At 41.8% G+C, this 27465-nt stretch overlaps 1 protein-coding gene across 3 annotated transcripts in view; it reads right to left on the bottom strand.

Annotated features, from left to right (window-relative positions):
• LOC137150884 (24-hydroxycholesterol 7-alpha-hydroxylase-like) overlaps positions 1–27465 on the bottom strand; it is a 70202-nt gene that overhangs the window by 19853 nt on the left and 22884 nt on the right. For 2 of the 3 annotated variants that reach the window (XR_010919111.1, XM_067544924.1), the window contains exons 8-11: positions 27282–27372; positions 23874–24007; positions 22912–23007; positions 18435–18523 (exon numbers count right to left, since the gene is read on the bottom strand). Coding sequence is in view for 2 of the 3 variants with exons in the window: in XM_067544924.1 (XP_067401025.1) it covers positions 18435–18523; positions 22912–23007; positions 23874–24007; positions 27282–27372 (410 nt within the window). In the remaining variant the exon portion in view is untranslated. Of the gene's footprint in view, positions 1–8263; positions 10610–12196; positions 12285–18434; positions 18524–22911; positions 23008–23873; positions 24008–27281; positions 27373–27465 lie in introns of those variants that run through there. The other variant, XM_067544923.1, reaches the window with a different exon arrangement.

The following is a 27465-nucleotide window of genomic DNA, read 5'->3' as shown; positions in this document are numbered from 1 at the left end:
AGCTCATTGGGACGATCTCCTCACAGTCATCTCCAGCACTGGACAATACGGCTTCAACCTCCCTTTTTGCACAAATTTATTTATAACGTTTTGTTATCTTTTCTTATACCTATGTATTAGTGTCCCATTTCCATGCTAACACTCCTCCATCAGTACCGGTTTAGCGTTACTTCAAAACATTCTTTTCTAGCTTTTTAGTTACATTATCCTTTCTTTTACTCACAAACATGATTACTCTGCAATTTCTTATACATGCACAGTTCTACTTATGCTTATGTCATTAAACATTATCACCAAAAACTCTTAAAATCCACAGCAGGCTTCTGTCAGGCCTAAATATGCCTTCACTTCCAACAGGTTGCTGTGGAAATAATTATTCTTTCAGAAGCACAGCAATGTGGATAAGTTATTGTGGTTATTAGTCATTTATATGACACTGCAAATATGTATAGTCAATAGAAATAAGCAGAGTGAGCATTCAAGTAACAAAAATCACATTTTATACCAGTATCCATGAAGTTAACACAAACATTGGGACTCGTGCAGAGTCAGCTTCAAACTGGGTTTATTGCTACAAATGTAATAGCAAAGTTCATGCTGCTAACTTTCAGATACTACAGTACTAACCCTGCTAGAAATGCCTATAAATAAATGAATCAACTTGAAGTTGGCTCTGAGGCGGCGCTATAGCCCATGTACTGCAGTCCCTAGTGAAATTAGAACAGTAGAGGCGGGGAAACAGAACCTGACAGAGATGCACAATTGTTCTTGGGCGGTATGGGCTCAGGCCTGCCCTGTCTAGCACTGATGTGCCAGTGTGGAGTGAAAAAGGAAGAAGAGGAGCACCTGCTTTTTGAATAAACCACAAGACAGAATCTCCCAGCCATGTACAAGAGAACTCTAGAAGAGATGGTCAGCCCATCCATGCACCACGCACCGTGAACCAACTCCTCAAAGGTAACTGATTACAATGGGAGTTGGCACCCAATGACTTTTGGGGTGGGGGCCCAACTCCCAAAGAGGTGAGATGTAGAGGCTTTGGCAATTGCAAATTTTTGCATGCCCTGGCACTTGAATTTGTGCTGGCAAATAAGTTAATTGTTACTTGATCCAGTCACACAAATCCAAATGTTTGAATATGCAAAAACGTGCACACACTCACAAAATCTTGGCTGCAAATTTAGAGGTCAGGTTGAGGCCACTTTGAAAATTTGGCTCACAGACTCTATCTAAATATGTGGACTTACACTTGAAGGAAAAGCATGACCAGCTTCTGGTTTTGTGTTTTGTTTTTAGAGGGACATCATACAATTTTAGATAAGGCTGGACTCCTAATTAAGTGGTGCATGATTCAAGTTCATGGCAAGCAAAAACCAGTTATCTAGTTGTTGGATATCAAAACATTCTTTGGTTTGTTTTCATGGAAAAGGAACTTAAAAGCTCAGGCTTGAACTGCTGTAATCACCTTTTTATATCCATGTTTTATTCCAGTTCTGTAAACAAGCTTAAAATAGTAGATGATAATACTAAGATTTGGACAGCGAAAGAGGGGCACATAGCAATATATGAGGCCACAGTGAATTACTTAATAAAGGTCAGTGGCCTCAATGGGATTTTACATTTTATCATGTATTACCTAGCTATTAAGTTTAAGCTGGACATGACATTTGGGCAGAGGTCATATTATTTATATAGACCCCAATTCAGAAAAGCATATATATAGAGAAATAAATTCAGGAGAGCACTCAGTGGTCCATTGAGCACATGCTTAGTGCTTTGCTGAATTGGGATGCTTTCCTGAACTTGGGCCAGAAAAATTTAATTCACCCCAGATCTGAATTAGCACTAACACAGACTAGGGCTGCAAACCCTATTGAATACATCAGTTCTCAGTTGGCTGGGGGACACAAAATCTTTGAGTTACCAGCCAGAGGCCTGCTACAATATTTACAACATAGAAAGTTGAAAACATGCTCCCCAGATCCCATGAGCCTCACATTAGATAACTGATTGTGAAACTTCTCTTGCTTTTTGGGCTTAATTAACTTAAGATACAAGAGGGTCAAGTGCAATTGTAACTCAGATCTTTGACATGAGAAGGGATGACAGACAGCATCTCTTCAGTTTAGAGCACACTGCACCAGTCTGAGAGTCCACATGCACACCAAGAGGTGAACAGAAATGTCAAGGGACAATGGACCACATCCTAAGACCTTTACATGGGCAAACGTTCATTGAAGTCAATGGGAGTGTTGTCTATATAAGATCACAGTAAAAACTGAAGGACAGATTCTGTTACCCTTAATTAGATTGATTTCAGTGAGACTACTTACAGAGTAAGATACTAGTCAGATTAAGCTAAAGATTTATAGTATTCATAAGTTATAAGGCCAGAAGAGACCATTGAGTTCATCTAGTCTGCCCTCCTGCATAACACAGCCATAGGACTTCCCTGAATTAATTCCTGTTTGAACTAGAGCATGTCTTTTAGAAAAACATCCGATATTTGATTAAAAAATTTTCCAGTGATGGAGAATCCACCCAAATCTTTGTAAGTTGTCCCAATGGTTAGTTCCCCTCACTATTAAAAAATGCACCTTATTTCCAGTCTGAGTTTGTCTATCTTCAATTTCCAGCCATTAGATCTTGTTATACCTTTGTCTGCTAGACAAAAGAGTCCATTATCAAAGTTTTGTTCACCATGTAGGTACTTATAAACTGTGATCAAATCACCCCTTACCTTCTCTGTGATAAGAGCAACAGATTCAGTCTTTTACTATAAGGCATTCTTTCAAATTCTTTAATTATTCTTGTGGCTATTCTCTGAATCCTCAATATGTCCATTCATATATCCAAGGATCACATTAGCCCTTTTGGCCACCGCAAAGGAGAGACTGAGGGAACTGGGCTTGTTTAGTCTGCAAAAGAGAAGAATGAGGGGGGATTTGATAGCGGCCTTCAACTACCTGAAAGGGGGTTCCAGGGAGGATGGAACTAGGCTGTTCTTGGTGATGGCAGATGACAGAACAAGGAGCAACGGTCTCAAGTTGCAGAGCGGGGGGTCTAGGTTGGACATTAGGAAAAAGTTTTTCACTGGGAGGGTGGTGAAGCATTGGAATAGGTTACCTAGGAAGGTGGTGGAATCTCCATCCTTAGAGATTTTTAAGCTGAGGGTTGACAAAGCCCTGGCTGGGATGATATAGCTGAGGTTAGTTCTGCTTTGAGCAGGGGGTTGGACTAGATGACCTCCTGAGGTCCCTTCCAACTCTAATATTCTATGATTCTATGATTACACTAAGAACTCATGTTCCACAGACTATCCACCATGACCTCCAAGTCTTTTTCAGAGTCACTGCTTCCCAGCAATTAGTAATAACAATTGCATTACACTAATACATTATGCTCTGTGGTTATCTGTTACTGTGTTATGTGCCATGTTTTGATACTTGGGAATGGTGCTGTATCAAATCCATAGTGAAGCAGAAATAATACACTGGCAAAATAGCATTATCCAACTTTGTTTGTCAAAATTAACCCTCAGAGACAGATGTTGCACAATTTCAAGCCAACGTTCTTTACTGGTGTTTGGTTTGGAAAGGGATTGTAGTTTTGTCCTAAACTAAATTTGCTTGTACATTTTTAAATACAACTCGTAAATTACATACAAACCATTCTGAAGGGATAGTAAATAGTAAAATGTGTATTCCACCCGTATAATTCCTTTAAGTGTGCAGCAAAAGTTTTAAAATCTTTCTTGTGAATATTTGATGTTTGTAACTCTGTTTGTGTTGCTTTATACACAATATATTAGTAATACAAATACTGTAGGCCCCTGTTCAGCAAAGAACTTAGGATATGTCTACACTGCCTGCAGCAAAAAGCCTACCAGCTTGGGTTGACAGACTTGGGTTTGTGGGGCTCCTGCTAGCGCTCTAAAAATACTTCCATAGACAATGCTTTGAAATTACATCTGAAGCCCACCCCTCCCTAGGCTTCAGAGCTGGAGCTCCAGCCCATGCTGCAAAGTGCTGTCTACACAGCTATTTTTAGAGCACAAGTGTGAGCCCCGCTAGCCCAAGTCTGTCCACCCAGGCTGGGAGGCTCGCTACCGCAAGCTGTGTAGACATACCCTTAAGCACATACTGAAGGCTTAAAGATTTCAGTAGAGCTTAAGCACACTCTTTAGTGTCTTGCTGAATAAGATAATACTTTGCATTTCTAACCGATAGACTGCAAAGTGCTTCACAATAGTGGGTAAGTATCATTATCGCCATTTTGGAGAAGGGAAACTAATTTACAGCAAGATGAAACAATTTGCCCAAAGGCATACAGTAAGTCAGTAGCAGAGCTGGGACCAGAACCCAGCAGTCTAGACTCTTGGTTCCATACACTATCCATGGGACTGGGCCTTTTCAGTGTACATACAGAATGATCTTTGTAAAGACTTCAGTACTATAATTATCTTCCCACGACTCCCATGGAAACAAGATATTTATAACTCCATTAAGCCTTTCCGGGTAATTATATGATCAAAGAGAAGAAATAAATAATGATCTGCCAATCAGTGGCACGTCCGATGTCGTTCAGAATAGACACATGATGAAAGCTTCTCCTTGGTTGTTTCAGTTAAACTCTCATTATCTCCTGAATGCCCTTCTTGTGCCTAATTCCCCTGCCACTGCATACCAGCGGGGAGGAAATATTTTTGGCCATGTGACGAGTCACACATTTAGATTGCACCAAATAACTGGGAAAGCTGCTTGCTGCCAAGGAAGACCAATGTTTTATTATATAATGTGACGGCTTAAAACTTTATTTTGCTGGAACAGTGATGGCCCTTAACCTTTGGTAGTTTCACTGGGGCTGTCCATAAACTATGTCACATATTTTTTGGTGATTTTCAAGACCCACCCACCACTTGTAATGTTTGTAACACTGAAACAAGCTAGCAGAATTAAGGGACTCACCCGCCCCCTAATCTGTTATGTAATTTATGAACAGCTGCATCAAAGATCAACAAAGTTACCTCTGTATTTCACGTAATCCCTTGTATTTCCGTAAAACTGCTATAGCAAATATGTTGAATACAGCAAATACTAAGTCTACTGGATTTAGCTATCTAAGACAATTGGGCCCTGATTCAAGATACTTACGCATGTGCTTAAATTGAAGGGCATAGTTAAGTCCATTCCCATTCAGAAAATCATTTAAATATGTGCTTAAAATAACACAGGTGCTTAAATCCATTTTTCTTTGGCTCAGTGCTTAATCATAGATTAGGGTTAGAAGGGACCTCAGGAGGTCATCTAGTCCAACCCCGTGCTCTAAGCAGGACCAACTCCAATTAAATCAAACACTTAAGAACACCATTGACTTTGAAAAAAAAAAAAAAATATATATATATATATATATATATTTAATAGGCAGCTATTGTTAGCTTAACCTAGATCATTTCAAGAAATGGTGTTATGTCTTTTTGTCCCCAAATGCAACCTGTTTCCAGGAGACACCTGGTAAACTTAATCTTCTGGCTTAATTCTAATCACAATGTGTATATGTCCGACCCATCTAGGCAGAAAAGGGAGTAAGTAACATCACTGAAGTAAAGACAGAGCCCCCTTCCCTGTGTACTGGGGATGCATGGCTGGCAAGCATAGAGAAGAGGGACCTTTTTCATCAAAAGTTAGATTTCTAGAGGAAATGTCTGTTTTCAGTTTTTTTTGGGGGGGAGGCAATTGTCAGCAGTGGCTGAGTTTTCAGCTGAAACGTTTTTATTTTTTCAACAAAACTCCAAAATTTCAATAAAAGCAGAAACTTTTTCACAACATTTTTTCCACAGGAACAAGAATTGTTTTCCAACCAGCTCTAGATTCATGAGAAGGGACAGGGACTATATTTTAGGATGACTGGACTCTGATCTCTCTTAAAGGAGCCACTGTGCCTGGACTGATTACCTGCTGCTCCCTAGACCATGAGGGAAGGCTGCTGAGTCTTAAAAGAGGCAAGACAATTGCACGTTGTTAGCACATGCCTGCAGGGAGTAAGAAGGCTTCTGAGGCAATAGGGGAAGACCTTTGCAGATGGCCAAATTCCCAGCAAAATGGACTGGGCCCAACTGAAACTGGGATGAAGACTTGGTTCAGGACTTAATAAGTTTTCTCTTGTTGGGGTCCAGTGTTATGAATATCTGGCTTTTGGACTTTTTAAGGGAGCCTGATTTAAGAGGAAACTGGGACAGGCCTCAGCAGAGTCATGCTTGGGCAGAAGAGAGTGCTACAAGGCAGGAATGTCCTTTGCCCTCTGGCATAGAGTAAGTCTGCTAGCTCCATGAAGCCTGGCTTCCCCATACACAAAATCCCACTTCCTAAAATTTGATACTTTTTTCAGGGCAATGCCTTTGTGTGCCCCCCCAAACCACATTGCCCCTGGGGCCTCACTTTTCCTTCATCCAAACAGGGTTCCCACACTCCTTTGTTTCAATCCCATAATAGTCACTCATAACCCATCACCCCATAACACAGCATCTTTAAGAGTCTGGGCTTTCCCCAGTTTCCAAAGAGTCCTGTGCAATGCAGCAGAGCTTACAGTTTTGGCATAGTCATTTTACATGTCCCTGTTTCCCACACTCCATGCATATAGTTGGGCAGGCCCCATACCTCTTTCCTTTTCTGCCTTTGGCGTAGATGAAGGAAAAGCAAGGTTCCTGGGGTAGTAAGTTGTGCAGAAAGGGACACATAGGAGGCATTGCCTTGGGGGAAAAAATAAAGTAGCCTCAAACTTTGAGAAGTGGGACTCTTACTACGGGGAAGCCATGTTTCATAGTAATTAGCAAACCGGGACAGGCATCCCCCAAAGCATCCCATTCTGGCCAAGTGTGGTTCCCCCTAAACTAAGGCTCCCTTACAAAGTCCACACACACTAGATATTCAAACCATTTCCTCTTTTGGGGTCCAATTTATTAAGTTTTGCACAAAGTCTTTCAAAAGAAAACTCAGACTTACCAAATCTTCATCCCAGTTTCAGCTGGGCCAGTCTCTCCTCCCTAAAACACAGTCTTCTCTTCAGCATTCTAACTTTCTTCTGCGCCAGTTTAAAGCAGGGCATAGCCCTATCTTCCTACTCTTTCAGCGCCTCTTGTCTGTTTAACCTTCCCACTCCTAACGCAGGTCCCTTGAGAAGCCCTCTTATCTCCCCTTTTATAAGGCCCAGATGCCTTCCCTAAAGGCCTATTGGGCAGAAAATAATCAGTCAAGGTGCATTGGCCCCTCGTTTTCACAGATTCCAAGGCCAGAAAGGACTACTATTATCATCTAGTCTGACCTCCTCTATAGAATGTCCCCAAAATAACTTCTAGAGCAGATCTTTTATAAAAACATCCAATATTGGTTTAAAAATTGTTAGCAGCAGAAATTTTGAAGGCATGAAGACCTCTGGAGTCACACCCATTTTTCCTTGGGCCACTTTGTGATATTTTTGTTGGTCTGAATTTTGAGATTGATCCTTGCTCAGTGTGATATCAATGGTTGTTTGATTTCAATTGGACTGCTCGCAGAGTAAGGTACTTATTCCATGCGAGTATGGGCAACAGAATCTGACCCTAAGGGTTTGTCTACACTGCCCTGCAGTTCGGACTATGGAGTTATGAATTGCAACGTACACCAAAATGCTGGGCTGTAACTCCCCTGTGTGGACTCTGGGGGCACCAACTAAAAGGTTCTTAGCGTAGCCCTTTTCCAAGAGGTGTGTGCACTGTTATTCATGCCCCTGGAGTCTGAATTCCAGGGCAATGTAGACATAGCTTAAGTGAGGAATTTAGCATTGATCCCATTGTTATAGTTGATTAGTTACTTTGGAGAGAAACACTTTCCTCTCCCGTATTCACCTCTACAACAGTAAACTAAGAGCCAAACTCAAAGCCCACTGAAGTCAATAAGAGTCTTTCCAAGAACCCCCACAGGCTTTGTATCCTCAATAAGGGCCTGCTTCCAAGGACTGATGGAGCACTTGCTACTACTGTGGAAGTCATTGGACGTTGAGGTGCCCAACACCCCGTAAGATCAGGACCTAGCAAGGCATTTTTACATTAAAAAAGAAACAATGAGCAGAGTGCATAGATGCAACAGGTGTCCCAGCTCTCTGTACATTCCTTCTGATGTTGGAAATGGTGGCATATGAGTAGTACAGGCAGTAAAGTATACTTGGTGCCCGTGCCATTGAGAAAAATAGCAACAGAAAATATTAGGCTAAAGGGAGGCCAAAAATCAACCGAGAGAGGATATTTATTGTTAGAATGTCTAGAAGGGAAAGAGTTAAAAACAATTTGTATTGCTTGATGAGTGCAAACAGCATGTCTTGTGCTGTACAGAACACAGATATGGTCCCTGCCCACAGGGCTTACAGTCTAACCTTATGCCCTATTGAAAACACTTGGACTCCAAACAGATGTAGGAGTGTGCCAACACAGTTCCCTTTGCAACTTCAGGGCCTAAATCATACAACCAAGACAGGTTAAATTAGCACAGTGTACTTGACAAGATACCACTTATACAGTTATTGCACATTGTTTTATAAATTAGAATATTTAGCAACCTTCAGGTTAGTTACAATAGTGACAGTGTAAGTAAGGCTCAGCTAGTACTTTTATACTTAACCCTATTTGCAATCACTCAAACTTTATAGGTTTTAATGTAACCTTTTCAGCACAAAATCTCTTATATCTGATCTTAGCGCAGAGTTGTTTTTAGAGGGTTTGAAGAAAAGTTATCAGAGGCCTAAACACCAAGTGAAATTTACAAAACAGAGTCCAGGAGTTTGTTATGCAGGTTTGAAGTTGACACTCAAGGGTATCCCAGCTCTGTAGACAGATCAGAACTCATGTACAGTCCATTTTCAAATGTTCCTAACTTTGCTTAATAAAAAAAGTGTTTATAGTATATAGCATCATTACTGCTCATTAGGAATTACTGATATATCAAATTGTTGCCCTTTTGGGAAAAAAAACATGAGAGCAATTATTTTAAAGCAATGGAAAAGAGGTTTTTCCATCCTCATGATTGCAAAATACCAGAATAGATTTTTGCTTATACTTTCAAAAATTAAAAATATATATACACACATACTTTTAGACAGTAGCCACATATGAAAATATCAGCTTCAAAGGAAAGTGTTTCAGAACCACTTAAGCAATTAAAAACAGAGTGAGAATGGAAACTGTCTTGTAAATGTAACTGTAATGAGCACAACTAGAGGCTGCAGTAATATACTACCACCAAAATCATTAACCAGCCATGTGACTAGCTTGCAATATTGTCAGATCCATAAACCATGTGAGATAGGATCTGGTCACCAATTTAGTGCATCAAACCACAGCTGTTATTTTTTTCTATGGAACTTAATTCTGTCGTTCTTAGTATTTTAAAATGTCCTTTTTGGGGGGGTGAATATTTGTAAAAGTGATCAGTAGTCTTTACTTAAAACCAAAGATATACAAAAAAAGGCTATTATAGTGTATCAAATCTGACAGTGGTTACAATTTTGTATAGTCTAAAAGACATTTTTAATTTGTTCAGCCACTTCCTCTAACAGTGCTTTTACTAGATTTTCTTTTTAGGGTTAGGTATTTTTAGATTTGTGAAACATCCAAAAAAATTTGGCATATCACATGCTGTAAATCATTAAAATAAAGCAAAAGTCTTCCAGACCTTAGACAAAGTTTTCTTGCAAATTCTTGCCAAGTATAAAATGGAAAACAAACATCATGGCAAGGCTTTCATTGTATGACAAGGTAGGGGCCTATTCTGCATCCCTGGAGCATCCAAAACTCAGTGGAAGTCAGTGGGAATTTTAGCTGCTCCTAGTATGCAGGATCACTTTTCACATATTTCAGCTGGTCTTAGTTTAGACACAGGTCAGCTCCTTGTCTGATGTAAATCAGGATTTTTCCAGCAAAGACAGGTGAGCTATACTGATTTACACCAGCTGAGGATCTGCTCCAGAGGGCCCAATTCACTGTTGTCCTGCACTTTGTGCATTCATTTACACCAATGCCACGCATTGCTGTTCTGATCTGCTGACACTTACCAGCACCTTTGCTCTGGTCTAAGTGAACTTGCAGCACAACAGTGAATTGGTCCATGAGGATGTGATTTTCAAAGGGGTCCCAGCACAGCCTCCCACTTTGTGCCCCAAAGTAATAGTGAGCATAATAAATCTGGCCTCTAAATGCCTGACTTGTGGGTGCAGTCAGCGAGTTAGAGATCTTCGAACTGCCAGAAATTGCACCTACAAATTGCAGATGCACAAAAGAAGGCTGAGTTTTAAATACTGTGCCCTAGGCAATCAGACCCAGGTGCTTAGATACCACAATGATGGGTATGGTATAAAAACTACACAGAGCACATGCAGCATTTGGAACTATTTAAAAACTGCTAACGGCGCTGACTACATGTGGGCACATAGAACATGCCAAAGTGAAACAGAGCCATGGTCCCTCGTGGGCAGCGGCTGGCAAAGGAACCAGAGTTAGTCAAGTCAGCTTTCATTGCCGGAGTTTATACTGAACCCGGCATGCTCCCATGGGCTGCTGTGTCCCCACTAAATGGAGAGGACTCTGCAAAAAGATAGAAAAGCCGTAGAAACACATGGCAAATATACACGTAGGTTAGTTTAGTGAACACAGCTATTGCCTTGGTTTGCTTTGATATTAATGTTATAAAGATTGTTTCTTAGACATTTGCTTTGTCTTGTTACACAGACTTGAGAACCAATATCAAGGCCAATTCTTACTCCCCTTGAAGCCAATCGGAGTTGTCATTGTGTTCAGTGGGGCCAGATTTTGACTTTCATGCTTCATTTTAGGTCAGGATTGGCTCTAATACAGTATGAAGCATGAGACCTTATGGAACTCTGGTGGAGTTAATTTACTTTCAGTGACATGATATCCTGTGGTGGCAGACAGAGGGCACAATTCACTCCAGTGGGAGCATAAGCACCAGTACGGCCACAGTCAGGGAGAGGGAGCTTTATGCTGAGACCCAGCTGCTGACTAAGGTATTCTGGCCATGCCCCTTTCCCTGGCTGTCCTACCCATCTTGAGGGCTGTGCTAACCAGCTCTGTAGCAACTCCAATCCTGAGTGGACTTTCCACCACTGGGAAGCAACAACCCATGGTTCTCCCAGCAGAACCAAGGAGTGTCATTCCTCTAACATGCCAACCTAACGGGCAACTCCTATAAATCCTGAGTCATTGCAAGCTTCCACCTCCTTTCCTGGTGTTAGATACCTCACTTATGATGGCTTAGATATAAAGGCAAGTGGCACATTTGGGTCCTAGCAGGCAAATTTGTTTGTTATGCAGAGCACCACGATTGCAAAGAGGAATGCTAGCCAATATGCCAGGTGGGGAGGAATGCAGACAGGAATAAGGAACTGCTGCAGCCAGTGCCACTCTCAGCCACTCGCTCACTAGCAAGGGATATTAGTAATTAATGGAGTCATGCGGTGCCATCGGATGCTCACGGGGGATGAGCCTGGGGATGCACAGGCTGTTCCCAATGTGCTACATCCCGTGCGCTCTTTGGGAGTGCAGAGACACAGGGCTGTGTGCGGAGGGAGTAGCCTGTGGTGGGACCTGGACTGTGTGCATTGAACTTCTTGCCCATTCTGCAGGGGAGGTCAAAACCTTCACCTCCTAATGGAATGAGAAGGAACATGAATTCTTTGGTACTGCTATATTGCCTGGCATCTGGTGACCTTATCCTTCTGCCACATGAGTGCAAAGACAGTGGAGAAACAATCCCTGGGAGTTTTCAGTTCCCTACCTGGGAATAACCCTTGTGCAAGTAATGAAGGGGCGAGGGTCCAGCCAGTCAGGCATGGATAAAATTATGTACGAGGTGACAGTTCTTAAGACGAGAAGACATTTCTACATCCTCTACCTTGTGCTAAGTACCATTCACGAACAGCACAAAGTCATCAAATGAGAAGCTATGATGAGGTTTAGCCATCTAAGCCAAAATGTGCTCTCAGCTGCACTGTTGTAAATCCAGAGTAGCTCCATTGGCTTCAATAGAGTTACTCTGGATTTACACAGCTAGAAGTGAGGGCAGAATTTGTCCCTTGCATAATTTATAAACAATATTATGAACATTCACAGTTGAGAATTTAAAGATTTAGATTAAACATACAAATATTTTACCTCCTTTGGTACTGGATCCAAAAGAATAAATTCGTATTTGTAAAGGAACAAAACAACTAGCATGTGAACTTCCATTATAGCAAGCCACCTAACAGACAAAGGAGAAAACAGTCATTTATCTGGTGTGATCACCATCTGTTATCAAAAAACACACACAATCCTTTTTTACAGTCCATTGCCTGTCTCTGCACACAAGTTTGTCTTCAGTAGATGCTAAGAATCTTGTTCTGCTCCCTTAGGGGGTAAAGGGTACAATTATTATAGCTTCCCCTTCCTGTCTGTGAAACTCTAAAAATACTGCACTGTGGTCCTTAACTCCTCTGCTACAAGAGTTTGTTTTAAAATAGGGTCTGTATGCTCATTTGGCAGCATATGCATTTATTTGCCTCTTACATTGTTGTAAGCCAGGAGGAATCCCACTGGAGCGAGAAGGGAATGAGACCTAGAAAAATACTACAGGGGTACTGTGATATAGAAGGTTGCATAGTGCAGCTGGGAGCTTGACAACAGAGTGACCATGAGATCAGAGCTTATTATTTAGAGCATCAACATCAAAACCTGGTGAGAGGCCAGAACAGTTAGATTCTTTCCCATGTGCCCTAAAAATCTCAGAGCTCTCCAGAGGACTTCAGACAGCCTTGGTCTTGGCTGTTGTGTTTCCCTCTCTTCCCCCGCTCACCCCACCATGGATCTGTTTAAGAATTTTCTCTACCCGCTCAGGCCCAGTTCACATTTAAGCCAAGTCGATGGGACAACTCACATGCTTTATATTAGACACATGTAACAGTACCTTGCTGAATCAGGGTCTTAAGTAATAATACTTTGCTCTTATATCATGTTTATCTGTAGATCCCAAATCACTTTACAGAGGAGGTCAGTATCATTATCCCCATTTTACAGATAGGGAAACTGAGGCACAGAAGTGAAGTGACTTGCCTGTCACCCAATAGGTCAGTGTCAGAGCCAGGAATAAAGTCCAAATCTCCTGAGTCCCAGTCCAGTGCTTTTTCTACTAGGCCACAGTGTTGTGAAAAGAAACCAGAGTAGTACTGTAACTGCCTGGGCTGGATCCTGCAAAGTGTTGAGAACCACCTCAACTCCCATGAATTTCTTCCAGGTCATGCTCAGCACCACACAGGATAGGGCTCCAGAACTATTTTCTTCTGAGAATTCTGCACAGAATTCACTCCTTCCTGTTTTACATAGTGACAATATGTGCTGAGTAAAGACTATCAGACATCCTGTGCTCTTTGGGCTACTATTAACTATTTGTAACATGGTAGTGCTCAGAGCCCACGTCATGGACCAGGGCCTCATTGTTCTAGGTGCTTTACCAACCCAGAACAAAACATCAGTCCCTTCCTCAAAGAGCTTGCAATTCAAGTAGAAGACAAGAGACAACAGATAGACATGGGAAGCACAAGGAAACAATGAGACATGCTGACCAGTACTGGTAGGCAGCTGGTGTGCCGAGACCCACTGACTAATTATTTTTTAATAGGCATCGCAGCAAGGGAGTTCAGAGGACAATGAGGTGGCTTTGTGGATGTTTATGGAGAGCTCCTCTCACATGTAAACAGCTTAGGAGAAAGCACAAAGGCGCTTGTCTGATAGTTTAACAAGTGGGCTATTTTTATTTATGTTGATACTGGGATTTAATTTGATGATGGACTTTTACAATGTAGGAAGACAGAAAAATTATAACTCGTGTCATTAAACTATAAAAGGCCAGAGTCACATTAAATGAAGATTCACCATTAACTTGAGTTATTTTCCTGCCTCTACCACTGACCGACAGCCTCTCAGGACCCTTCTTCCCACCTGCAAAATGGGGATAATGTTACACACATTGGCAAAGTGCTTTCAGATCTGTGGATAAAAGTGATATGTAATTATTACCTATTATGCAAGCACAGCATTATTACATTGCAACCAAATGCAACCCTGTATTCACACCCTACACACTATTGTAATAATCTTTGTACCAAATATGCCTCGTCAGAGATCATTTGATAACTAATAACTTACTGGTCAATAATATCCTGGTGAAATGTATGTAGCAACATTACATGTAAAGGTATGAATTCCCCCTGTATGATGTTAACATGTTCAAACCCACACAGCCCTGACTAGGCAAACGTTTTTAAACAGGTCTATCCTAAACAAAGGAATGTGTCTTCACCTGAATTTACATATAAGTAGTAAACTGGGTCCGCAAGACAGCAAGTATGTAAACTGGTTTCGCAAAGACAAAGTACAAACTGATGCCTTTAGCCAGGTATTATCAAGGTTCATTGGCAGTCACCTGTCCAGTGGCCACTTTTTTGACAACAAAGGGGTGTGTGTGGCAGAAACAATCAATCTGCATTTTAGCAAGCAACAATATGGAACCTCTTTCACCACAACGCTCCATGTCTCCATCCACACAGCAGGAAGGAACTTTATCTAGGGGTAAAGACACTCCACAATCTTTCTTTCTTTCTTTCTTTCTTTCTTTCTTTCTCCTAAGACAAAAAAGGAACCAGCCTTTTGACTTTGGCAGAGGCCCTGACCTGAGAATTTGGTCAGAAATGTTGCTGGGAATCTGTAGTAAGGATTTTAAGCAAACTAGATTTGGTTCAAGGTAAGTTTTGCTACTAGAAACAGTTTTATCTTTATTTCTCTTCTAACCATTTCTGACTTTAACAACTTGTACTTACTTAAAATCTCTCTCTTTGTAGTTAAAAACTAATCCAGTGTTGTGTTTAAACTGAGCTCTTTGGGTAATGCCAGCTGAAATAGCAAACTGTTGCATATTGACCCCTTACAGAAGCAACAGACCTCTAATATCTGAACTGTCCAGGAGAGGGCTGGACAGTGCAGAACACACGTTTTGGGGAAAATTCAGGACTGGGAGTGCGTCGGGATCACCCTGCAAGTAGTAACTGAGGCTGGTGAAAGACAGGGTGTGGCTGGAGTGTTGCTGACAGGCTGCTGGGGCCAGAGCTGTTAGACTAGGGCAGGAGCTATACACAGACATTCAGGGGGTGACCTGCACGCACATAGACTGTGAGCGGCCCCAGGTAGGAGCTACAACAACAAAGCATTGTGAGGCACCCAAGGTTGCAGAGCAGGTGGCGACACAATCCTTCACTGGTCTGGACTGCACCCCAGAATGTGACATACTTATTCACTACTGCCTCTTCAGGAACCCCTGCATTATCTCATCTTCTTTCTCCATCTCCTCCCCCCTTTCCCTTAAAGGTCCATATCACTCTCTGCCACAGAGGCCTGGATGTGGTTCCCTAGTCTAGAACGTACCAGACCTGAGTTGGAAAAAGAGCGCTTTCAGAGAGCCATGCAAGGAGCTTCCTTCCCTCCAGGTTCTGTCCTCCAAGGACCTGCCAGCTCCAGGAGTGAGGCCTGAAAAATCAGACTCCCATGTGCCACATTAAATGGATCAAGCAAAACTTTAAGTCCAGCTGTAAGCCTCTATTATATGGAGGAGCTGAGGGATCTGGAATGTGGTAAAGAGTGTATTACAAGCCGAAGGGAACGTTAGTGAGTTCATTGGCTTTTTGCCTTTTTTAGATAAGCAAGGAAATGGGGAGGGGGATTGTTTGCTTTTTGTACTGTTTTTGCTACTACCAGAATGGATCAATCTATGGGGCCACACTGGAAGACAAGAGTCAAGCTACAGCTGGCAAAAAACGAATCTCCCTGCAAGCTTGATGGTGCTGGCTGCGGAGAGCCTATTACACCAGCTCTCTCATCAGTGCACTGGCCTCATTTGTTCCTGAATGCAGCAGAGTCTGACTCTTACGTATAAAGCCCTGTGTTACTTTGCACCCTGATTACCTGGGAGATCACCACTCTGTGCACAGTCAGACATTCAAATCAGAAGTAGACTGCTTCTGTTAGCAGTCCCTAATGGGAACACATAGGGAGGAGGGGAGGTAAAGGTATTTCCTGAAAGACTGGGTCTTTGATTTTGGAACAAAAGAGCTCGCAATCTAAGATGCAGAGAACACAGGATGCACTGGGAGACCTAGAGAATGGAGTCAAGATTTTTGTTTTTAAAATCAGCTCACTCTATGCTGGACAGTTGGCTAGACAGATATTTGTGGAGTAGTGTTAAACTCCAGCGTTCTTGGTCCTCCAGTTCTTAGAGAAGACCAAATTAGTGTTTCAAGGCCTCTCAGAAGTGAGTCTTAGGGACACATTTGAATGGGAAGATAGTATCTCAGGAGTGTAGGGCTGGAAGGGACCTCAAGAGGTCATCTAGTTCCCCCACAGAGGCAAGGCCAAGTATACAGAGACCATCCCTGACAGGAGCTTGTTCAACCTGTTCTTAAAATGCCGCCAGTAAGAGGGTTTCTACAACCTCTCTAAGGAACTTATTCCAGTATTTAGCTTTCCTATAGGTACTGAGGGTAGAGAGGGGGGGAATATAACTGTAAAAGAGTTGAATCACTGGCTGGGTGTGGCACAGCTCTCTGTTAACAGCCACTCCAGCTCAGTGATGATCTGCCCCTTCTCATGACACAACCCTCTGTCCAGATCACTTGTAGCTCCAGGAGACAGTCCAACAGCCTCATACCAAGTCTTTAATCTGAGTCCAGACTCACCAGTCCTCCCAACCCTGGCCTCTGGAGCTTCTCACCACTTTTTCCAGTGGATTGGGGGTGGATCCTGGGTTCTCCTCTTTCCTCTGGCTTCCAGCCCAGGGACACTGTAGCAAGCAGGCAAGTTCTGCTTCCTCAGATTCTCTGCCACCTCCTTGGGCTTTATCCTACCTCAGCATGCTTGCAGGCCTTCTCCATGGCTCTCTTCTGGACCCATTGTGTATCTGTACTCTTCCCAAGCCATGACCTCTCAAGGCTCACTCTTCTTGAGGACCGGGGCTTGCCTGGCTCCCTTATGTAGTTCCCCAATAAGTCTCAAATAAAAATAGAAACTTAAACCACTTCTGTCCTCCTCAGGCTTGAATTTTCAGCTCTCTCAAGTCTCCACTTTGCTATCTCCCTCAGTTGAACCCTTTCTAGGGGCTCTCTGACGGGACGTCCAGATCCTGCTCTTCCATCAAGACTCCCCACCAGAGCTTGCTTCACCCCAGGGGCTTCTCTTTGTCTCTCTCAGACTCTTACCACAACTCTCTACTCAGGAGAGGATCCCAAGACCAGCTCTGTGCCTCTGCCTCTGGGCTTCCCACTACTGCCATGAAGTCCTTCACTGGCCTAGCAGGAATCTTCCTGCAGGCCTCTCTGTTGCCCAGAAAGGGACTTCAGAATTCTCTCTCTTCTCCTGCCCTCTTATTTGGACTTCTTATAGTAAATCCCAGCAGGGCTTCATCTGTAATTGGGCCTGGCACATCCTCCAGGTGCACCCAGTGCATTGATTGCACTCTGGCTCCAATTAGCCCTTTCTATATCAGTGTGGGGTACACACCCCAGCATGCTAATTTAAATCGCCTTTCTTGCAAATTAAACCAATCACTTCTTGTCCTACCCTTGATGGATGTGAAGAACAATTGATCACCATCCTCTTTATAACGACCTTTTACATATTTGAAGAAACATCAGTGTCAGATGGTGGGCAGCTGGCTTACTGGGATGGGGAGGTTGTTGCAGGAATGGGGGCACAGCATGAAACAAAGAAGTGGGCATGAAGGAGGCATCAAGGCTTGCTGAAAGAGGGAAAGGGGATGTGATGGGAGCTGAGATCTGAGCCATAGGATAAGCCATAATTTTACAGGGCCATGAAGGCAAGTACAAGAAATTTAAACTTAGGGGAGCCAGTCAAGAGATTCAAAGAGGGGAGTGATATGATTTGACTGATGAGCAAGGGGCTTAATTTATCATGAGGAAGGAGAAAAGAAGTTTAGACTGGAGAAATTCTCCTTAGATCACTGACAGTATTTATGACCACCACAATGCCATGTACATAGACCAGCATATCCGGTAATTGAAATAACCTTCCATTGATGAAAAGATGCAAAGAGAGCAGCAGAGCTGGGCTGACTTCTGTCTCCTATGGTGCAGAATCCTGACACATCGGTCTCAGACTCTACTTTTATCTCACAGCTAACTCTGCCTTTCCTATGTGTGCAACTTCTTATCAGACCAACTCTGGCAAAGCCCAAAGAGTACTGAACTACTGATCAATGAAAATACATCTGGAGCTAAAGTAAGAGTCGCAGGGCCAGGGAATAGTTCTAGGCAGGGCTTAGGAATAAATAAATCCCAGCTGTTTCATTGACCTTCCTGGACACTGATGATTCCCTCCTCCAAATGCCACGAAGCCGTCCAAGAAAGCATTCTTCTCTAAATTTGCCTCTTTCCAACGATCCTGTGGGAAGAAAACATTTTTTTTTTCCAAATCAGCCTTGTATAAATAAGCTTAACTTTATTTCTCCAGACTAAAAAAGACCTTGGACAGCTAATCCTGGCATATGAACCTGTTACGATTACTTGGCCACTCTGTTGCTAGTATGTGGATTTGCAAACAAGTTAATTTAGTCAAGCACATTTCGAGACAGGAATTTAGGGCCAGATTTCCAAAGGTATTTAGGCCTCTAAAGGAGTAGGTGCTTTTCGCAATCCAACTAGGCACCTTGCTGCATCTTTAGGTGCCTAAATGCCTTTAAAAGTCTGGCACTTACCCCACAGAAGCAAGCTGATTCTGAATGAAAGCTCAAACTCTGTCCTTAGCTCTCCCTGAATTGCAAGGTGTGACCCGGTTCCTGGATTGGTCACACCGAGAATGCCACACTCAAGGCAGACTGCAAGAAATAGGGCAGACAATCCCTATAATTATTTATTTATTCTATAATTAGGTTCACCAAGCCAGTAACAAAACAGTTTCTGTAGTACCACACAGGTTAACAAGAAGACAACAAAATCTTCTGCTGATTTGCAAAGGTCTGAGACACAAAGTTTAAGCAGACCTGAGATGAAAGGATCAGGCCAAGACTTTCCTTTATAGTTGAAGCAGGCTGTCAAGTGTTTTGATCACAGCATGTGACTGAGGACTCTTTTTTGTTGACATTCATACACATGACCTATGCATACCCAGGTAATCTAGTTACACTATAGAATCATAGAATATTAATATTGGAAGGGACCTCAGGAGGTCATCTAGTCCAACCCCCTGCTCAAAGCAGGACTAACCTCAGCTAAATAATCCCAGCGAGGGTTTTGTCAAGCTGCACCTTAAAAACCTCTAAGGATGGAGATTCCACCACCTCCCTAGGTAACTCATTCCAGTGCTTCACCACCCTCCTAGTGAAAAAGATTTTCCTAATATCCAACCTAGATCTCCCCTACTGCAACTTGAGACCATTGCTACTAGTTCTGTCATCTGCCACCACTGACTGAACAGCCTAGCTCCATCCTCCCTGGAACGTCCCTTCAGGTAGTTGAAGGCTGCTATCAAATCCCCCCCTCACTCTACTCTTCTGCAGACTAAACAAGCGTTTAGTTCCCTCAACCTTTCCTTGTAAGTCTTGTGCTCCAGCCCACTAATAATTTTTGTTGCCTTCCTCTGGCCTCTCTCCAATTTTTCCACATCCTTCCTGTAGTGGGGGACCCAAAACTGGACACAGTACTCCAAATGAGGCCTGACCAGTGCTGAATAGAGGGGAATAATCACTTCCCTCAGTCTGCTGGCAATACTCCTACTAATGCAGTCCAATATGCCATTAGCCTTCTTGGCAATAAAGGCACACTGTTGACTCATATCCAGCTTCTTATCCACTGTAACCCCCAGGTCCTTTTCTGCAGAACTGCTGCCTACCCAGTCAGTCCCCAGTCTGTAGCAGTGCATGGGATTCTTCCATCCTAAGTGCAGGACTCTGCACTTGTCCTTGTTGAACCTCCTCAGATTTCTTTTGGCCCAATCTTCCAATTTGTCTAGGTCACTCTGTATCCTATCCCTATCCTCCAGCATATCTACCACTTGCCCCAGTGGTAAGACAACAGTCATTATAACAGAGATAGTTAAACTGAAGACAATGTAGATAATATTATTAGTTTCCTGCAGTGTCTCACATCTTTCATCTTAAGGTTAACTGACCACAGTTGCATACATAATGTAAGGCAATTAAGATATGAAAGGGAATTAGAATCTACAAGCTAATTTGGCTACATAGTTAAACTTCTAACAGGGTATAGGTAAACACTGACAAATACACTTAGCATCTACCCTTGATTTCTATTACTACAAATGAATGGGTTAATGATTGCTGGTCTAGTACATCTCTTTGAAATTCACATACAAATGAAAGCCTGATACAATTGTAATGCCTCCTGTTAAGTTGCTATGGGTCATACGCAGATTGGTTGGTCTGCCAACGTCACACAAGGTAATTGCAAGGCAAATTTAATTATGCATAGCATCTTTCATACAAGCTGTGTCCCAAAATGTTTTGCAGAGAAAAATAGCACACTGACAGAATATCTAAGAGGAGGGCAAGGACGATGAGTCTAAATAAAATCAGTGTTTGAGTGAGTGACATACTGAGTGAATCATGCACTGACTAGCAGAGCCAGGAGTTAAAAAAAAAAAAAAAAAAAAGAGAACAGAACAGAACAGCCATATAGCCTAGCATTCAAGGGTGGGGGGTTCTTAAGGTGAAACTTGATAGCATCAAGACATCCTAACAAGTGAAGAGATGACTCTGTAGTAACAGACCCAGGCATTCCAATGTGGAAGATGCGTACTGTCTAGCTACTCTGGTGAAGACAACTAGCTTCCATATGTATGAAGTACAAATTGGTTTTTTTCTCGAGTAGGTGGAGGGGCTTAACACAATAGTTGAAGTCACCAGGCAAAATAGGGAAAGCAAAACTGGATAAAGCCTTAAGAGACACCCCCCACAGACACTGCAGGTTGAGACCACAGACAGGATGGTTATGGAACTGTAGGGTAAAAATCTATAGAACCACTCAACCTAGTCAGCCTCAGCAAGTAGTCTGTCTTTGTTAAGGGCAAAATAGACTGAGATCAGGTTAAAGATGGACCACAGCTCCACCAGGGACCAAGACATAATCATTGTAAGAGAGACACTGAAATAGATCATTCTGCTAGTGACTATATATTGACCTAAGATAGCTATGAGACAGGTGAAAGAGGCAAGGTAGGAGGCTGCCTCCAGGAATGCTAGTAACAGCATTATGATAATAATGGTGACAGATGCTGAGACAAAAGCTGGAGAATTCCCACTAATATTCCATGTGGGAAGTTACACCAGTGAAGGCAGACTCAATGGAATTAAGAACAGCATTGAGGACCTGGCAGAAAACTGAAGGCTGTGATCTTCTTGGGGATCCTTTTAGTGACAAACACAGGAGAAGAGAAGAGGCCAATGGTCACAACCAACTGATGTGTGTAGAGTTTTAGATTCAAGGCACATAGGAATGCCTTCTGTGACAATAAGAAAGTATTTGGATTTGATGATTTCCATGTACTCAGAGAGGGTAATGGCTCAAACCTGATCCATGGTTTGTCAAGAGGGCCTTCACGTAGAAAAGAAGATTTGCTAGAGGGGAAGCTTGTAGGTAAGTAAATCTTTCACAGGCCTTCAAAAAGAGGTGAAATGGTTCTGGCACAGAAGATGAGTACAAGGAACATTTAAGTTCCTGTCTGCACAGTCATGAAATATGGGTAAATAAGCAATAAAAAGTTGATGTGTTACTAAAGAGTGGAGACTACACTTAGTGGAATGATTTGAAACTGAAAGTAACTGAAAATTATTATTTATTATTTGTATTTCCACAACACCAAGGAGCCCTCGTCACGGACCAGGATGCCACTGTGCTAGGCACTGTGCAAACCCAGAACAAAAAATGACCATTCCCGCCCTAAAGACATAAGACATAAGCATAAGACATAAGAACAAACAGATAACTGCAGACAGATGGGGAGCTACAAAAAACAATGAGAAAACACTGGTGATATGCAGTTGTAGCCGTGTTGGTCCCAGGATATAAGAGAGAAGAGATGCTTGAGATAGTATCTTTTATTGGACCAACTTCTGTCGGTAAGAAAGACAAACTTTTGAGCTTACACAAAGCTTTTCTAAGAGTCATGAACCAGAGTTCTGTGTAAGCTCAAAACCTTGTCTCTCTCACCAACAGAAGTTGGTCCAATACAAGACATTACCTCACCCCCCCTTATCATTCTTATATTGGTGACAAGCAGTGGTCACAGCACACCAGCAGCCTCATCAGTGTCAAGTACTTTGTAGGTATCACGGCACTGGAGAGTTTTGAGGAGGGATTCGAAGCCAGTGTAGATGGGTAAAATACATAGAGATGAGATATAAAAACAGACATTAGGTGGAGGAATGCACCGAGTTTGGTCCGAAGCCCAGTGAAGTCCATGAGAGGCTTTTCATTGACTTCAATGGGCTTTGGATCAAGTCCTATATGATTAAAGTATTTACAATAAACCAGCAAGATACAATGTGCTACTTCAGAGTGGTGATGATTATATAAAAATATTTTAAACATAAATACATTCTTGAACTGGAGGATCTTTCTCATTCCAGCAGGACCATCTTCTTTGTACATGCTTTTTTCCCCTATAAGTACTAGGGCATTAACTGTTACAGGGAGAGGATAAATATCTAGCTGAAAGCAATCTTAAGGAAGATGCACTTAACAATGTGTTTTGGATCTAATTACATGAAAAGGAGAAAAGAGAGCAAAATAAATACATCAAAAGTGGCAACTTACAGGTCTGAATATTTCAGGATCAGGAAAGTATTTTGGATTCCTATGCACCCAATATGGAGACAACATCAGCATGTCACCTGCAGGGATGGTGAAAGTCTAAAAGCAGGAGAAACAATTCTGAAGCAAAGAAATAGAAAACTGCAAGTTCAGTCTGCTTCCAAAACATACTATTATAAATGTTGCTGGTTCACCAAGAACTGAATGGAAAACCTTGCTAGAGGATAATGCACATGGTAAAGCAAAGTTGTGTGTATTAAGGGTGTGATGCAAGAGAAAATGGGTTTGCATCTTTTTTTGTTGTTGTTATTGCTTCTTTATTACATATAAGAAAGGCCTGAAATGAGCTTTTTAAACCTTAGAAGTAACAGGAATGTTAAATCTGGTCTTCCCTGACTCTTGCTGAAGGACTGTATTCGGATGTGGATTATAAACTCTTGGTAATCCTCTCATTAAGAGCTTGATCCAAAACCTAGGAAAATCCATAGAAAGACCCTTGCTGAAATCACATGACCTTTGGATCATGTCCTGAATGGGTGGTATTGCCAGTTCTTTAACCAAGATAGATTTTCTCCCAAATGTTTATTCAGGGGGTATCTGGCTATCCTCACTCCTCCCCTCAAAATGGCACTGAGGAAGAAGAGCTGGAGGAAGGGGATTTCATCACTTTGTAAAGCATGGTTCCTTCCTCCTACAGCTCGTGGGCCTTTGCCTATATGGTATCCTTGGACTCTGCCCTGGTGGTGCCTGTCCCATCCACCATCAGTGCAGCATCCCCCAGCTCCTTCAGTCAGAAAGTAAAGATGAGGCTGAGGAGTGGGACAGAAGCAAAATCATTCTTAAATTAAACAGCTGATTTAAATAAGGTTTGGGGTTTCCTATGCCTAATTTAAGACACATTTGAGATAGTGACTTCTAGAAAGATTACAATGTACTTATGACAGCCACGTAAAAACAAATCTCACCTGAATTTTTATTGGATTCACTACTTTCTTAGTGATTGCACCTGGAGATCTTAGTCGTATAGCTTCCAAAGTGCACCATTTAATTAAGAGAAGCTTCTTAAGGTCAACTTCAGCTACTTCAATCTTATCTTTACCTGTTGCATTATAAGAAATAATATAGTATGAATAAGATATAAAGAAGTAAAAGATTTCACAAGGATTCTGAGATTTCAACATGCACTGAAACGTTTTGCTATGGGACTACTGGTACAGTGCCTCTAGAATTTCCTGTGTTATCTCCACCGTGTCTAGAATGCATTCCTCAAACAGTTTAACATGGTTTTACTCTGGCTGGCTAAGCCATGTTGGTCTATGTTGTTTTAGAAAATAAGAAACCAAATGATCAATAGATCAATGTAAGGAAGTGCCTGTGTGATTTATAAATCAGCCTATAATGGCAATATTATTCTTGATTTCCTCTGTTTCAGAGGACCATTAGTTGATGTGGCTAAAACTCTCTGTGCCACTGCTCCAGAGTAAAAACCAAGGCGGGAGAGAAAGTGTTTTTAAATTTAGAATTATCCATGAGTTTGCTAGGTTCTTGAAAGATCCAGCTGCCTACATGGGTTAATGGGGGTAATGAATGAAATTGAAAAAAAGTATAGTTAAGCTGGTATTGACCAGATATATTTAAAACTCAATATGTAAGGGTCTTAAATATATGTGGTCAATAAGTTTCAGACTTGTTATAGCTCAACAAAAACTTGACCAAATGTTGATGAAAAATGGTGATTTGTGAAGTGTATGTAAAATTTTTGCCTTTTTGGGCGGCCACTTCTAGTTTTAAACCATGTTGAAAACCGCTTCGTCACAGTTTCCCATCTGTGTAGATAGATCATGTGATCTAGTGGATAAAGCACTGAACTGGGCCTCAGGAGACCTTGGCTCTATTCCTGCCTCTGCCACTGGCCTGCTGGATGACATGCAGCAAGTCACTTCACTGCTCTGTGCTTCAGTTTCCTGATCTGCAAAATAGGAGTAATGACATTGACTTCCTTTGGAAATCACTTTGAAATCTGCTGATGAAGTGTTATTATTACCGTGCAGTCTCTCACTGAACCTATTTTTAAAACCAACTCAGTTCACAGAACCTTAAATTTGTTACATTCCTTACTGCCTCATCACATGACCCTGTTACCTGTGTGCGTCCGCTCCCCTACTCTTTTACTGTGTCTGTGTTATGATCCTGACTTGCTGTGTCTCACTGAATTTAGACAGCATGCTCTTTGGGACAGCAGCTTTATCTTGTCCTGTGTGGCATCCAAGCACAATTTTGGGCACTACAAATAATAATAATTAAGCCCTTCAGTCCCCATCCTGTTCTTCATTTGATTTCCTTAGGTTTATTTTATGTACCTAGAGTCCACTGTAAGACAACAGGTACTTGAGTAAAATGTATAGATCTCACTTTTAGATACTATGTTAGGCTCACTGAGTCTCAGGACAGTTTTAAAAATGTAAGCAGTTTACAAGGTGCGTATTGAAGGCATCTAAGCTCTCTGCAGGAACCACAACACAAATGAAAGGCAACATCACAGAAATATGCTATGGTCCAATGTCACACAGTATCCTTCAGGAAAACCTGCCATCCACAAAGGTTCCCACTGGTCTCACACAAAAAATGGGAAGAGAGAGGGTGACAAATGCTAAATAAATCAAACATGGTAGGTGCAGACGATGAAATTTAAGCAAGGCTGGGCCTACTTATAAAATTAAGCTACCAAATATTACTAATAAAATGCGTATTACAAAAGCATGGTGATGACCGGAAATCCTTTTTTGAAAAGAAGTGACTGCTTATTATTGCATCACACATTCTTTAAGCATGTCTGGTATTTCATCAGCGTAACTGCCGTTCCTATAATTAATAGCCCCCCTTGACTGACCAGTTTCTCTAATGAAATTATCTTCTGTAGTTAACTCATCTATACCTCAGAGGTTCTGTATTTTTCAAGGATACCTTATGATCCTATCTTCTGATGGGTACCACCTCAGGTATTATTTAATGTTCATCTCAGCAAACCTGAAGCCCCCTTTTGTTACAAAAGGGTGGAACTTTGTGAGAAGCAAGTACTGGAGTGTTGACTAAAGAAAATCCAAGTGGCTAACATCTTTTGAACTGAGCGAAAACATTTAGGTTTTTCCCCTGTTGTTTTTGTTTGGATTTCCTTTGTTCTCCCATATAATTACCAAAAATGCTTTAAAAACACTAAACTTAAGAGTATAAAGAAGGACGCAATCTCACTAGCAAGTGCGCTTCAAGATTGAGAAATCCTTCCACACACAGAACTGTCATCTTTCCCAGCTTTCTTCTGAGACTACAGATCTGAGCTCTTGGAGAAGCTATCAAAAATTGAAACCACCGCCTCTTGCCTGCATTGGTGAGGAAAATTGCTTTTGCAGCTAATATAGTGTAGTAATTAAAGCCTTTCTGTCATTATCAAATGAGTATCGTGTCAACTCCTGCACGCACTAATATCAGATCCCAGTTGGTCAGGTAACAACAGGGGGCATAAATGATCCATAGTAAATAGACAAAAACAAGTAGGACTTGCTGCCTGCCCTGATAGCATCCAACAAGAAACACAGGTAGACCTCCAATACAAGGAATTTCCACAAGTAAAAGTCTACAAGGAAGTCCTGCTTTCTAGTCCTGAGTGAGTCAGCGGAAGCAATATCAGAATATTCTCAGCCCAAATATAATAGCTAAGCAGAGACACAGGGAATTTGCCTTCAGGAATGAGCATAGCCATTACAGGCAGATGTCCACCCTTCTAGGGCCCATGGACTTAAGGAGAGGGGATGAGTAGCGCTCCCTAAAAGACATATGGTCGTATATTAAACATGGGGCTTGGAACCAGGAGGTCCTCAATTCTCTCCATTTCTATGGCACTGGCCTTAATAATACTTCAAACATTATTTCCAGAAGTAACTCCACTGCAGTCAATGGAGTATAACAGTTTGAAACAGCTTTCAAGTCAGAATCAAGCCTTGTTCCTTTGACAAGAAAATACTTAGAAGAGAACAAATACATGTCGTTTAGATGAAGATATAAGAGACTTAACTCAAACACCCCTGATCCTGAAGAGCCAAATCCTTAGATCCTTGCTGAGTTCTTACTCAATTTTTACTTACGTCTTCTTACACAGACATCAACAGGTAGTTTTGCTTGAGTAAGGAATGAGCAAATCCTGAGTAAAGCTCTCAGAGTTTGGTCCCATGTTATTAGTTACTATGTGTATTGCAGTTATACCTAGTAACCCCAGTCATGGACCAGGACCCCACTGTGCTTAGCACTATATAAATACAGAACAAATTGTCTGTATTTATGTTCTAGAATACTACAGTCATTTATTTCTGGTTTATTACCTGCTTTGCCACAAACAGAATCTATGTCCTCCATGATGTTCTTGTAAATAGAAGGATGGGATAGTATAAATGCCACGGTCCAAAATGCCACCTAAAGAGAGAGACTAAAAGAAGTTATGTCAGAAATATAGAGCTATAGTAAAACCTGTAAAGTTCTCAAGTTGTAAGAACAGGCTAGATGCAC

The sequence above is a fragment of the Emydura macquarii genome, unplaced genomic scaffold, assembly GCF_026122565.2.
Source record: "Emydura macquarii macquarii isolate MOO-44397 ecotype Brisbane River unplaced genomic scaffold, CSIRO-AGI_Emac_v2 contig_1039, whole genome shotgun sequence".
NCBI classification, from domain to species: domain Eukaryota; kingdom Metazoa; phylum Chordata; order Testudines; family Chelidae; genus Emydura; species Emydura macquarii.
This window is presented reverse-complemented; position numbering and strand designations above follow the sequence as displayed.